The sequence below is a fragment of the Thrips palmi genome, unplaced genomic scaffold (assembly GCF_012932325.1).
Source record: "Thrips palmi isolate BJ-2018 unplaced genomic scaffold, TpBJ-2018v1 HiC_scaffold_5, whole genome shotgun sequence".
Taxonomy (NCBI): domain Eukaryota; kingdom Metazoa; phylum Arthropoda; class Insecta; order Thysanoptera; family Thripidae; genus Thrips; species Thrips palmi.
The window spans coordinates 12,829,605-12,842,712 of NW_023144632.1; the positions used below are offsets into that span (position 1 = coordinate 12,829,605).

At 63.1% G+C, this 13,108-nt stretch overlaps 1 protein-coding gene and 1 non-coding gene across 2 annotated transcripts; one reads left to right on the forward strand and one right to left on the reverse strand.

Moving 5' to 3' along the window:
* Positions 1 to 864: 864 nt before the first annotated feature.
* On the reverse strand, positions 865 to 3,917 carry LOC117650913 (protein extra-macrochaetae). The gene is made up of 2 exons (XM_034394558.1): positions 3,238 to 3,917; positions 865 to 1,243 (listed from the first exon to the last, which is right to left on the reverse strand). The coding sequence occupies exons 1-2, from the start codon at positions 3,634 to 3,636 to the stop codon at positions 1,184 to 1,186; spliced, it is 459 nt and encodes a 152-aa protein (XP_034250449.1). The 5' UTR covers positions 3,637 to 3,917; the 3' UTR covers positions 865 to 1,183.
* A 6,947-nt stretch (positions 3,918 to 10,864) lies between these two features.
* On the forward strand, positions 10,865 to 10,955 carry Trnay-gua. Its single transcript is given in 2 exon segments — positions 10,865 to 10,901; positions 10,920 to 10,955. It is a non-coding gene; the product is annotated as a tRNA-Tyr (tRNA).
* Positions 10,956 to 13,108: the final 2,153 nt, after the last annotated feature.

Consider the following 13,108-nt stretch of genomic DNA (forward strand, 5'->3'; position numbering starts at 1 on the left):
GGCATGGCGGCAGGGCCGGTTAGGTAACGCGGGAGTGGCTGACGCGCTGCTGCAAACTGGACGCCGGTTCCGCGTCCAGCGTGTGCATTATGTAGTGGTTTTCCAGTGTCTTTGTTCCATTTTGGCCTCAGCCTTGGCTTCTTGGCTTGAAATAGCTTGGTCCACCGCGAGGTTCTCTCTTTCCAGTTTCGGCATGGGGGGACTGCCCGGAGGCGCACAGGGTAAAATAGGACATGAGATTTAGATTCATACTTGTTTAATAATAATTAACCTTATCCAGACATCAGTCAAAAGAAACAAAAGTTGGTGAAATAATACACCAAACAAGGATGAGATGAATGTATGCTTTCACAAGTATGACTAACAGAGTCAAATCTTAAATATATTCCTACTTTATACAGTTTGTACAAAGAAAGAAAATTCTAACATCACAGACAACAAAATATACAATGCCTCATTAATGACAAAATGATCTGTGTGGGGCATCAGTCAACAAATGCATCAAAATTCATAACAACCGAGTCACAATTTTGACATAAATTTTCAAACCCCCTGTATGCTTACAAAACAGCTGTAGAACTTCAAAAAACGAACCACATTTGATGCTTCACAAGATGCAATGTATAGTCTCCTCCCACTCATGATCACTTGGATTAATAAAAACAAAATAACGATTTTCATAAGAAAATAACAGGTACCTTTCACTGTAGAGTGCGTTATCTCAGTGATTCCACAAGTGTAGCTTAATTTTTCACTTCTGTAGACATTTTAGCCCGAGTTCAACCGGGATAATTTTCAAACTCAACCAGAAAGAAGTCAAAAGAAACGCATCCTACCAAGAATTACAAAATAAAAACCATAAAATATAAAAGGGGAAAACAAAATAAATTATAATTCAATAAAATATGAAATAGCTCAAATGGTGCTCATGCACACAGTTAGTGAATCTCTATTAGGACTGCTACACTTGAAATTTACACAAACTCAGTCGCTGAATACACGCCGCAGGATTTGTCGTCTACATAATAAGTGGTTCCTAACGTGAACAGATCCTGCTTGGGGATGGCGAAGTAATCCTAGGTGGCGCCGCGACGGCCGGCCACTTCCGGGGAAGATGATGGTGACGTGATGACAATGATGGCGAAGAGAGAAGAAGAGAGAGAGAGATAACGAAAACGATGACTCAGCACGACACCGGCCGGCTGTCTGACGAGGGCACCTTCTCTCGTAGGTGGCTGGGCGTCTGCAATCAGAGAAAGAAACGAAACCTTTAGTCAGGATGTCCAGGGTCGCCAGGCGACATGCCAGGCGAGGTGCACAACACACAACTTTGGGGAGTTGGAGTGGCCGCGCGTTGCGGCGCGTCCTTCACTGTAAGTGCGTCACGTCGCGGGGAAATGCTAATCCGTATGCAAAGCGCCGCTTTCTTGTCACCGAGTCCTTGTTGAGAAAGAGAGAGCGACCGGGACGGGGACGGCCGAGTCGCGTGACGGGCCATCGACCATCGACGTATTCGGGGCGGGGTGGGGTGGGGTGGGTACCGAGATGACTTACCGCGTGCCGCGGCGGGCGCAGAGCCGGGGCTGGCGGCACACCGGCACACCCACGCCGAGCAGGCCGAGCAATGCCCAGGTGTCCCACACGTGCCGAGAGCCGAGCCCCACCCAGCCTGCCCCGCCCCCCACTGACCCGCGAGCGACCCGGCATCACGAAAAGCGCTTTTAGGTCGCGGGTTCGAAGACTGCCAGGGCCGTGACAAGTTTTTGGGGCCCTCGCTGCCGACGTCACGCGCCGCTGGGCATAAAATCGGAGCGGGAGGGGGGGGGGAGGCTGGTGGCGCCTTTTGTTCGCCTCCAGCCCGCGGCGCCGCGGCTGCCCTGCTTCGAGCGGCGAGGCGGCGGGTTGCCTAACAAGAGCTGACCTTTCGGCGCTCGTTTCCTCGCTCTCGCACTGTGCGAGACGGCGGGACGCCCCATGGGCGCGACAAAGACAGACACGTAAGCGGTGTCACCGCCATGCTAATTGAAAGCTCGCGGCACTTCCAGCGGACGTCCCTCCCTCGTGCCGCGCCGTGCCGCGCCGTGCCGCGCCGCCACTCCGCAGCGCAAGACTCGCACGGCGCAAGACACGCGGCCGAAGCGATAAGTCAGGCCTTGGATTCGCTTTACTTCGCTTCGTTCCTTTTTGAGTCCGGCCGAGACTGCCAACAGGGTCTTAACAGAGAAACCGAGTCGGGCCGAGGCGGTGCCCGGCCGGCGGCCTGCCCGGCCCGGCCCGCCACAGAACGCGGACGGCGGACCGGCGGACCGGCGGACGCACGGACTGGGCGAACACCTGCACGGCCTGGCTCCGCGCCCGCTCCCCTTCTCCCCCTTCCCCGCATGGACCCCAGCACCCATTAAGAGAGCGCCGTACACAGTTCGACTGTTCGACAAGCCACGGGCACGACCAGCGCGGCCACAGGCATGGCGCCCGGCGGTCGTGTCGCAACGACGGGGAAGTACCCGGTACGTAGTACCCGGGTCGTGGCGGCCCCCGGGAACGCGGCAGTCATGGCCTGGAGAGCGCCCAAGGCCGGCGACCCGGCAGCACGGCGCCAATTTCCAAGTCAGCCACATCGAAACCACAGAAGCCGCGAGGCGAGGCCATGAGCCGTCTCAGTGTTTTGACTAGCAGCTGCGGGCCGCGGCCGTCGCGGCGTGGGGCCGGGGGCGGGGGCGGGGGGCTCCGGGTGGGGAGGGAAGGGGCCCAGGGAATGATTTCGCGTGTGACAGTTGCGGCCCAAAGTGTACCGCGGCCCCCACCAGCCCGCCCCTCCCCTCCCTTCCCCGCGGCCGGACTGAATCACGACCCTTGCAGGCCTTGCAGGTGTTCAGCTCGGCCCGGCCATGGCCCGGCTCGGCTCGGCCTCCGCTCCGGCGCAGCGTGGCCCGGCTCGACTCGACTTTGGCAGACCAAAGACCGCGGTCTATCGGGGACACGGTTGCGGGGGAAAACCACCAAATGCATTGGAGGCGCGAATATAATTTTGCTTTGAAATGTAAGCGACGCATCGCGGTAAAGGACAACGTCGAACACCGTACACCCCTCCCCCCGCTCCCTCCAAGGAGGCTGAATCGATACCTGGTGATGTCCCAGCGGTGTAAGCCGCTCACGGCCAGCCAAGACCCACTACCTCTCGCCTCGAAACGTAAAACTACGCTACTCGCTACGCTTGCTACTCGACAAGAAACCCACCGTGATTGAGGTCTGCTCCTGGACGGCGCATGTGCTGCCGGGGACGATGGTGTTGGGCACGCCCAGCACTCCCAGGGGCTGGCGGGGCTGGCCGCTGGCGTGGTGCGACCGCGCGGACACCGCGGGCACGGTGGGCAGGGCCGTGGTGATGAGCGCCTCGGCGTTGGGGTGCGCCTCCAGGGCGTACTGCAGGTCGCAGATGTAGTCGATGACGTGCTGGATCACCTCCAGCTTGCTCAGCCGCTTGTTCTTGGGCATGAAGGGCACCAGCTCCTTGAGCTTGGACAGGTACATCTGCACCTCCTCGTTCTCCACGTCGCGCCTCTGCTTGTGGACGCGGCCGACGGACACGCCGTTCACTGAGCCCACGGCGTCGCACACTGCGGTGGTGGCCTTCATCGTGGCGAGGAAGAGCGAAAGGGAGAAAACGTCGAACACTGACACTGCACTGTTCACAGACACTGGCGACACTGGCGGTGCTGTGGTAATCCAAGGGTCACAGGCACTGCACTGATGCACAAGACTGACGGGTTGACGAGTCGACGAGACACGGAGCAAGGCGAACGAGACGGCGAACTGCACGACGTCCACTCGGCTCAAAACTCTCAGCTCGAATGCCCTCCCCTCCCCGTGCGTTTTCCTTTATACCCTCGGCCTCCGGCGACGGCCGCGCGGAGCGCTAGTGTCGCGCCAAGCCAATGGTTCTCCGTTCTCACGCTGGTGCTGCGGCAGCTGTAGCCAACCAGAGGGCCGCTGCCCGGCTGCGCGATGTTTTGAAGACCCCCTCCCTCCCAGCAGTGCTTTCGCCGGCGGCCGCGCGGGGCGCTCGCGACGCGAGGAGGAATGCCGTGGGACTGTCGCGTCCACTCGCCGCCACGCCGCCACGCCGCGCCACCACCTCCGTGCACTGCACTGCATGCACTCCGCGGCCGCGACGTGGGGCGTGGGGCGTAGGGCAGGCCATGGTGTGGCGCGCGGAGGGCCGAGGGCCTGTGCCTGTGAATGGCAGAGCATGCAGCAGGCAGGGCGTGAACCTAGAGTCCGTGGCGCCCCGTGAGCGCCGTCTCCGGGACCCAGAAACACGGCCGCACCGCGGCCAGGGACTGGGGCCGCGGCCGCACCGCGCGTCCTCGCGTCCCCGTTATCTACGACGGGAAGTGCCCGGGCACTGCCGATCACCGAGGTGCCCGAATCGGCGCCCTCTTGACTTGCGCACCGCGCGGCGTGGCGCGGCGAGGCGAGGCGTGGGTGCACTCGCCCGCGCCTTGCCGGTCCGTCAGTGCGAACTCTTGTCATTCCGGTCTGGGGTCGCAAATCGTCGATCTCAACTCGAGCACGAGATTGACAAGTGCTGTCGCGTCGGCACTAGGAGGCCAAATGTGGAACTTGTTGAGGGACTCTTCGCGCAGATTAAGGTGTCTCACTCGGGCGTTGCGGTGAACCTAAGAGATTTAAATGCCCCACCGCGCTACCGCGCTGGGCTCTGGTGGCGGTGTAGGAATGTGGACTCGCGGCGCAGCGGCGTCGCCAGCGCCACGGCACGGCCACGGCACAGCCAAGGCATCGGACACTGCGCCGCGCCGCGCTGTCCACTGCGAGGCGTGACGGGTCAGTAACCCTTCCCCAGGTGCCCCTCCGCCCCGCCTCTTCCTCTCCTCTCTCTCGCTCTCGCGGTTTATCTGCCCTCTCCATCCCGCTCGCAGGCTCGCTGGCGCGCTGGCTGGCGGACGGATCGCTCTGCCAAGTCGAAGTCGCCTCGCCTCGCCACCCGGCCGGCCGGCCGACCCAAACTTGATGCCGTCATGTCGTTGTGGGAACGGCTTACAGCGCCACTTCGGAAAATCAGTCGCGGACCCCCGTCGACAAAATCTCACGGCGCGGCGGCGCGGCGGCCCTCCCCTCGCCGACGCAGCGATGCACCCCTCCTTCTCCCTCGGCTCCTCGGCCACCCCTCCCCGCCCCTCCCCGCTGCGCCCGCCCGGGCCGCCTTCCCCCGCGCGCAGTACTTGAATGCGTTTAAATAGGGGAGTCAACTTGTCGCATTGTCTGCGTTTTTCCCAGGCCGCGTTTCGCGTTCCCACAGTGACGTCACGAACGGCACCGCCATTCATCCGACGGCCAACAAGTCGCGCGGCAGCTGCGACTGGCTGACTGGCGGAGCGGACTGCATTTTTCGGAAAGCTCTCGGCGCACTTGGTCTTGTTGCCTCGGAGCTCGGCAGCACGGCGGCCACGCAGCTATGCCATTCATCGCGCCGCCACTGGCCGCCACGCCGCCGCGCCGCATCTGCCCCACTTCGCCCATTCGCCTTTGCCTTTTCCGCCGTCGCACCGAAACGGGGCCCGTTGGGCCCGCGACACGCGCACCCCGGGCATGCTGCTCCAGCGCCGAGGCCGCGACCGAGGTCGCGACGTCCCACGGACGGCAATCCTTGATCTTGGCGACGGCCCCAAACGGACGCAGCCAGTTGTAGAGCTGGCCGTCAGACGAGCGAGCCTGGCCCGCGGCGCCGCGATGCTGTACGACTGCGACGTGCATGCGGCAGAGCGGGCAGGGCAGGGCGCGACTGAGAGAAAGGTCAGGAGCAGCGTCTCGTGGCGTTTGAACCCGGCCGACTGCGGACTGCGCCATGGCCTATGGCTGCCTATGGCTGCCTATGGCTCTCATCGCGACTCGCGACCACTGTGCCTCGTGTGGGTCGTGGACTCGAGGACCGCCCAATTGGTGGCAGCTGGCCGTCACAGCCATCTGCGGGCCGCCGGGCCTGCCTCCCCGGCCCCGGCGTCACCGCCCGATTGTCTAACATTCACATTCACATGGCGTGGCGCGGCGCGGCGGCGCGGCAGGGCTACACGCAACGGAGTGCACGTGTGTGAGAGCGTGTGGCGGTCCAGCTGTGGCGCGGTAGTACGCACAGCTGCGGGGTAAAGAAGGGTGCAGTTGTTGGGGAGGAAGGGGACGGTCCCCGGGACGCATTCCGCAAGCAGGCCGCGCAAGCCGCGCGGGCCGCGTCCGCACCGCGTCCGCACCGCGTCCTCGCGGCTCCCAGCTCCCTGGCCAGGCCGGCCGCGTCACCGGGTGCGCCGGTGTACCCCTCGCCGCCAAACTGTGGGCATGCTTGGGGGAGATGAGGAATCAGGACCGCGAGCGCGGCGGGGCGCGGGACGCGTCTGTGGGAAACGGTCTCGAGGCACAGCCACAGCCACCACAGCTGCTGCAGTCTGCCCGGCCATGTGGCGGCGGCGTCGCCTGCTGGAGTCGCTGGAGTGCTGCTGGGGTTCCGCGGTTTCCTCCAGCAACGGCGGAATGAGATGAAATGGGAGTTCGAACCGCTCTCGTTGCGCAGGACCGCGGGGACTACGGCCGGGAAAGTGCCCGATGTCGGAGAAAGGACTTCTCAGAAGCGCGAGACGGAGTGGACTCGGCCGCCGGGCGTTAGAGTCCGCTGGGATTCACGTGGTGCACGCACCTGCACTCTTGGCCGACTTTGCGACGGCGAGGCGTGCAGGTCCGAGTCCGAGGTTCGGTCCGAGGGTCCGGATGTCGACCTTTTCAGGGCGGCATCATCGCCGTCGCCGAGCTTTGCAGAGCCGATGGCGGCGCTGGAGGCGTGGTCTATCGGACTGCCTTCCCCGCCCACGACGAGCCCATGGGAACGGGGCTGCCGACGTGCACCTGTGCCCAGGCCCGGCCTGCTGGCTGGCTGAGGGTAGCTGAGGGGTGGGCCGCCCTGGCCGCCCTGGCCGCCGGGGCTCAGATGGCGTGCTTGGCGTTGGCGCGCGTTGGCGCCGCCGCCAGCGAATCGGCAGCGAGTCCGCGGCCTCGACGCCATGCCCGCCATGCCGGCGAACGCCTTGCATGCAGGACGGCTGGATGGACGCCCACCGCGCCGCACACCAAATCAAACCGCCTAACAACTATACGGAAAAAAGTCACCGTGAGCAAATTAACGAAACCGCTTTTATATTGATTCAGAGGCTTGGGACACCGCAGCACTCACGCGCGCACACACGCACAAGGGCGGGCCGTGCAGGCAGCCCGTCCCGTTCCCCGTATCTCACGGGGCTCGCGATGATTCACCTGATGGCAGGTCAGACGCATACCTCCACTCGGGCAACCCTTTAGGGGGAGAGAGAGAGAGAGACGTTGGCGGGCTGCGGTAGGCTGGCCGGTGGGTGGCGTGGAGGGCCTCCACTCGTGAAACATTAATCAAAGGGAAAAGTGGAGGACGGGCGACGAGCCGGGCTGCAGGTTGACAGACGTGCGTGAAAACGGTGTGGCGCCGAAGCGCCGAACAGGTACAAGAAAGGGCTCCGCCGGCTCGGTCGGTGGCTGGAGGGCTCGACGGCCCCCTAGGTGTGTCCCCCGGTGGGGCTGCGGGGCCTGCCCCACCCCCGCCCCTTCGAAAACAGAGAAATAGACAACAAAGCGGCCGGGGAATGCTATTGGGACGTGAAGGATAATTGTTTGTGATCAAAGTCGCCTCCCGAACCCGCACAGTCCCGCACACCTGCAACAGGTTCATGTTCGGCGTTGGGCTCCACGGCTCCACCAAGGCTCCAGCTCCGCAGCTCCAGCCCGGTCCATGAGTCCCGCACTGGGACTGAATGCCTTTACGGGGTCATTCCCGACGTTGTGTCGATCACCTCCCGTATCTGGCCGGATCTGGTGGCCGCGGCATTGCGTCTTACGGATGACAGAGCACGACAGGCCGTGACTCACGCGTCCGAAAACAACAGCACCAACAACGCCCCGCCGATGATGCATCCTATGCGATTACATCGATCTCCAACGACCATCATGTCGATGATTATTCCTTCCACTTGGCTAAACATTCCCCCTCGCCGTCCCCGCTTTTTCTCTTTTTAATTCCCTTCCTCTTTCGCAAGAAGATGGGGCACTGAGCTTCTTCTTCCTCCTCCTTCTCTCCCTGTCGTTCTAGGGACTGGCGAAGGCAGATGAGGCGGCTGGAATTATGCAAGAATTCGCAGTAGCTGGACCGAACCGGCTCCCACACGACAGGTGTGTGAGGGTCCATGGGCCCATGGGGCTGCGGCCTGCTGAGAAGCCTGCTTGCCGAAATCACGGAGGAAATGCCGAAGATAGGGGCTGGGACTGATTTATGTCACTAAGCGAGGCCAGGCAAAGCCACCAAAGCCAGCGAAGCCCGGAATGATGATGCTGCACTGCCATCGTGCAATTTACATGACAAGAAGGGCTTATCACTCGGCCTGGTGCTTGCAAGGCCTGCAAGCTGCCCGTGGCGTAAATTATTATCGACACTGCGACTCGATTTCTGCAATTGCACCGCCGATTTATGGCGAGTCTTATTGAAATTCGCATAAAGGAAGTCTTGGCGACGTTTTTATTGCGACCGCTGTGTTCTGCTCGCGAAAAAGTCGTGAGGTTGTCGCGACTACACGGCCGTGTTTTTTTCTTCCCTGCCGTTGCTTTTTTCACTTTGCAGCCTTCATATGTGATTGATTCTCTGAGCGTTAAAAAGAAGCCCGTCGGCGAAAGAAGCCTCCCTGCAGCAGCAGCCTCTGGGGCCTAAGTGGCCGATTCGTATGCGGACCGTCGAAAAACGTGTGCGCCGTCCGTCCCAGCGTCGCTTTTTTCCACCGGCCGGTCAAAGTTTTTTGTCGCCGGTCACTTCTGCGATTTGAGAAAACAAGCCACACCTGCGCGACGGCACGCCGAGCGGCACGCGTGTTTGTTTTGGAACTCATTGCCAATAAATAATTGCCGGCAAAATTGGCGCGGCCTCTCCCAGAGAATTTCCTTTGTTGGTCCTGCCACGTCCTGCCCAGCCTCGCAGAGATTTTTCGGACCGGGGTTTGAGGCGGGGCGCGGCGGGGTGCGGCGACGGGTACCGATTGAGCAGCAGACTCTGGTCGACCTTCAGCGCGGCGGCCGGGCGCGGCCGAGGGGCCTGGGCCTGGACCTGCCTGGACGCCACGGCCTGCACGACGGCCAGGGCCGCGGCGAGGCGAGGCAAGGCACGCACCGGCGGGATGTACACCACCACTCTGCGCCTCGCTCTGCGCCAAGAGCTGCGCGCACCTGTCCTGGAAACTAGCGCAAAGGGTTTTAATTTGCCGCCGGGCTGGCCGGGCTGGCGGCTGGCCGGCCCCGGAGTCGAGTCCCCGGCCGCGGTCGCCGCCTTTCCTTTTTATTGCACTATGCATGGGCACGCCGAGCGGGGCGAGCGGGCCCAGCCGCGCCAACCCGAGCCAAGCACACCTGCATGCCCGGAAATTGGAGTACGTTCGCAGCAGTGCAGCGCAGCGCCAGCTCGGATTTATGGATGTCTCTCGGAATGTCCTGCGCCCGGCCTTGGGCTTCGGGCCTCGGAGGGTGCCTCGCAACGAAATGCGCAAGACAGTATAAACTGAACATCGAAATAAATTCGAACCTGGGGATTTCTGTCAACCCTCCTCCTCGGATACGGCTGTGACTCCCCCGCATTATGCCAATATAAGGTTGTCTTTGATTCCCCGCCCCTTTTTACCTATTGCACGGACGTTGCTTTCCCGAGCGCAACGCCAGCTTGATAAGGTTTCACCACCCCGAGCCTCTGCCTGCACCCTCCAGAGAGCCGATTCGGAACACTGCCGTCGTCGCTCTGTCTCTCTCGCATTCATGGACCGTCAGGGACGCGAGTGAGACAGAGCGACGGAGCTCGTGTCGTGGCACCCGACTCGCTATCTGGACGAGGCCGCCTCGCCGGATGTGGCCGACATCTCAGCTTCACACCTTTTGAATGCCGATCTGTGTCCTGCAAATACCGATGCCGTGGTGGCGTGGTGGGCGCATGGGTCGCGGCACGGCATGGCGTGTTTGCACAGGTGGTTCGGACCGGCCGTGTGGGACCCCGCCTCTCCAGTCCGCGCGCTGCTCGGCGTGCCCATTGGCGTGCCCATTGGCGTGCCCATGCTCGGCCGCAGCCCGCCGTTGCCTCTAGGCCCGGCTGCCCGGCCACCGCTTGATAAGGCCATGCGCACACACACACCCGCCTGGTATGGGTTGTCAGCACTTGCCGGCGGCCGGAACGGATTCGACTCTCGGTCCACTTCACACTTCCTCGACAACGCGCTGCGTATCTGCATGGTGCCACTCCTCGCCCCAGGCCTCAGGCCCAGGTCCTTGGGTTTCGGTATGCCGGCATCCACGCAAGTCCCCCGTGCTCTGCAGCTGCTGCTGCTGGTGTGGCAGCTGCAGACTCAGCTGGCGTCGGAGGCTTCCATCTGGCGTGGCTGCGCAGCTGGGAGACATCAGAACAACGAGCTGGCGAGCACTGGCGAGCGGGGTCAAACTGCCGGGTCGCCGCCAGCCCGGCCGCCCCGACGCCCCGCGACGGCGGCCGAAAGTACAGCGGAGGCTGGCGGCTGGCTGGCTCCACCGCGTGAGCCTGGTCGCGGCCGCGAGGGTCGCGAGCCGAGCGGATTCGCGCTTCGCGCCTCGCGGGCCAACGCGCCGCCGCGCCGCACCACGACTTGCCGGGCCGTGCCGAGCCGAGCCAAGCAGGGCAGCCGGGCCGTGCCGAGCTGCCCAGCACCGGGACGCGCGCTGTCCCGGGCCTCAGCACTCCCACCACACCGCGGACCGAGCGGCTCTCCTCATCCCTCCTTCGATAGCTCAGTTGGTAGAGCGGTGGACTGTAGAGGCGTAGGCATGCGGGAATCCATAGGTCGCTGGTTCAAATCCGGCTCGAAGGATCCTTTTTCCTCGAAGATTCGGCTATCCTCTGGGCTTCCTGCACTGACCCTCGCGTCACGAACTGTCAAATAGAAAAATCGAACAGATAAACGTGCAAAACACTGTCAAAATAAAATTTTCCTTCAATCTGACAGCATCTTTCTGTCACGGGAGTTTTTCTGCCCGACGTTTCACATCATATTTCTCGAACTACCTATAATATCCAATCAAGGAAAAGGTGTTTACTGGTATCTGCAGCCAAACCCGATTTCTCAAAGATACACCTGTTGCTCGGCGCGCTCAAACTGGCGCGCTGGCGATGCGATGCACCTTGTCGCGCTGACTCGTATGAAAATGAGCCCCGAAATGAGCGGCAGCCGGGCCAGTACGAGGCGCACCAGGCGCACCAAGCCCGCGGGGGGCATGACGGCGAAGCGGCGCAGGCGCACGTGAACTCGTCGGGAAACATGTCGACCAATTAACGCGGTGCAGGGCCCTTGGACGCCGAAGACGAGTAGCCACGCTCCTGTACACCACCAGCAGCACCAGCAGCACCTGCCGCGGCGCTCAGGCCCAGTGCACTTTGCTCGTTTTGCACGTGGCCCGGGCTCATCAGCATCGCAATGTAATTTTGGAGCTACATGACTGGCCGATGAGCAGTTTGAATTTGAAATGAGTCGCTTCTGCCTTCGGCCGGCGCGCCGCGCGCCGCCCCGGTCGACGTGGACCCCGCGTCCCGGTCCCCGCAGCCGCCGGCCCCGCTCGTCCATCAGCAAGCGCCAAATAAATGGGCCCGCTGCGCTGCTGCGCCGCGACGCCGCAGGCTGGCGCTGCTGCTTGCTGCTGCTTGCTGCTGCTTGCTGCTGCTGCACATGCGGATCGTCGGGACGGTCAACACGGCCCGGGCCCAAGTCCCCCGCGGCGGCTGATGAGCTGCGCGCCGCGCCGCCGTGTACGACAGGTAGCCGACGGACGGCCGTTTTAATATCGACAGCTGCACGCTTCGCTGGGACGCGGCGTCCGCAGCGCTTGCAGCGTTTGCAGCCGTTGGCGGCGACGTTACGATAATGAGGCGGCGCACCCAAATTGCAAATTTTGGAGCGAAGGCCCGGGGCGGTCGCGTCGGCACGGCATCGCATCGGAGATGTGTTCCCCTCTATTTTTGCAGAGTACTAGCGCACACGGCGAGGCGCGCGATCTCGGCGGAGGCTGGCAGAGAGGTTTACGCACTGAGCCCCGCTGCGCTGCAGCGCTGCGCGGCACGGCGCGGATCGCGATACAGCAGGACGGTAGCAAGGTAGCAAGACGGCGTGGCATCACGCACCGCCAGATCTGCGCACCTGTGTACTACTGCTGCCTGGCGACTGCGCGACCCGGCAAACAAAACACCGCGCGGTTCGACGTTTCGGGCGGGGCAGGGCGGAGGCTGGGTGAGACCGTCTGTGTAACGCAGTGTCCCGTGGGGGCGGGCGGGGCGCGGTGCCGGGCCAGCGGCCAGCTATCCGCGGCGGGATCGGATTCAGGAGGCTGTGTTCGCCGGACCCCCGCTGCTGCTGCCGGCTCTGCTGCCGGCCCTGCTGCCCTGCCCGCGTCCTGATTCATGGAGCACGGCGCGCAGGCCGTGCAGGCCGTCGCGGTGTCACGTGCCCGTATTTATGAAGGCGTCGCCGCCCTGGTCTGGCCGTGTCGCCGTCGGCGCGGTCGGCGCGGCACGGTGGAAGCGGCCAGCGTTTGCGGCCTGCGTTTACGCTTACCCTTGCCCAATCGTCCGCGCGGCGTTTCGGCCCTCTCATTTCGCAGAGACGCCGCGTCACCGCCGGGCCCAAAGGACGCCGGGCCAGCTCGGCCCTTTGCGACGCGTCGACGCGCCCTTTCGCCGAAGCGGGCCGATCGGCCGCTCCAGGAAGGGCCGCCTTCACCTCGACGTCCGGCCCGGCCTGCTGGGCCAGTGGAGTGGAGGGCGCGACGGCCAGCCCGACGGCCAGCCCGACAGGCCTGAGAGGCCCACGATAACGCCCGCACGGCGTCGCGTGTTGTCGCGTCAAGTGTTATCGGCTGTCTCTGGGCTGTCCTTCCCCTGGCCCAGCTGGCGCAGGGCGCATCACCCAGCCGAGCGTCTTCGAGGTCGTGAGAACGAGGGCTGCGCTCCCCGCCTCTTGACCTGAGATTGTGT

Excerpts from the sequence above, each read along its gene's own strand:
- LOC117650913 (XM_034394558.1), bottom strand. The coding sequence starts at position 3,636 with ATGAAGGCCACCACCGCAGTGTGCGACGCCGTGGGCTCAGTGAACGGC. Across the intron at positions 1,244-3,237 it reads AGGAGCAGACCTCAATCACG|ACGCCCAGCCACCTACGAGA; the intron begins GTGGGTTTCTTG and ends CTCTGATTGCAG.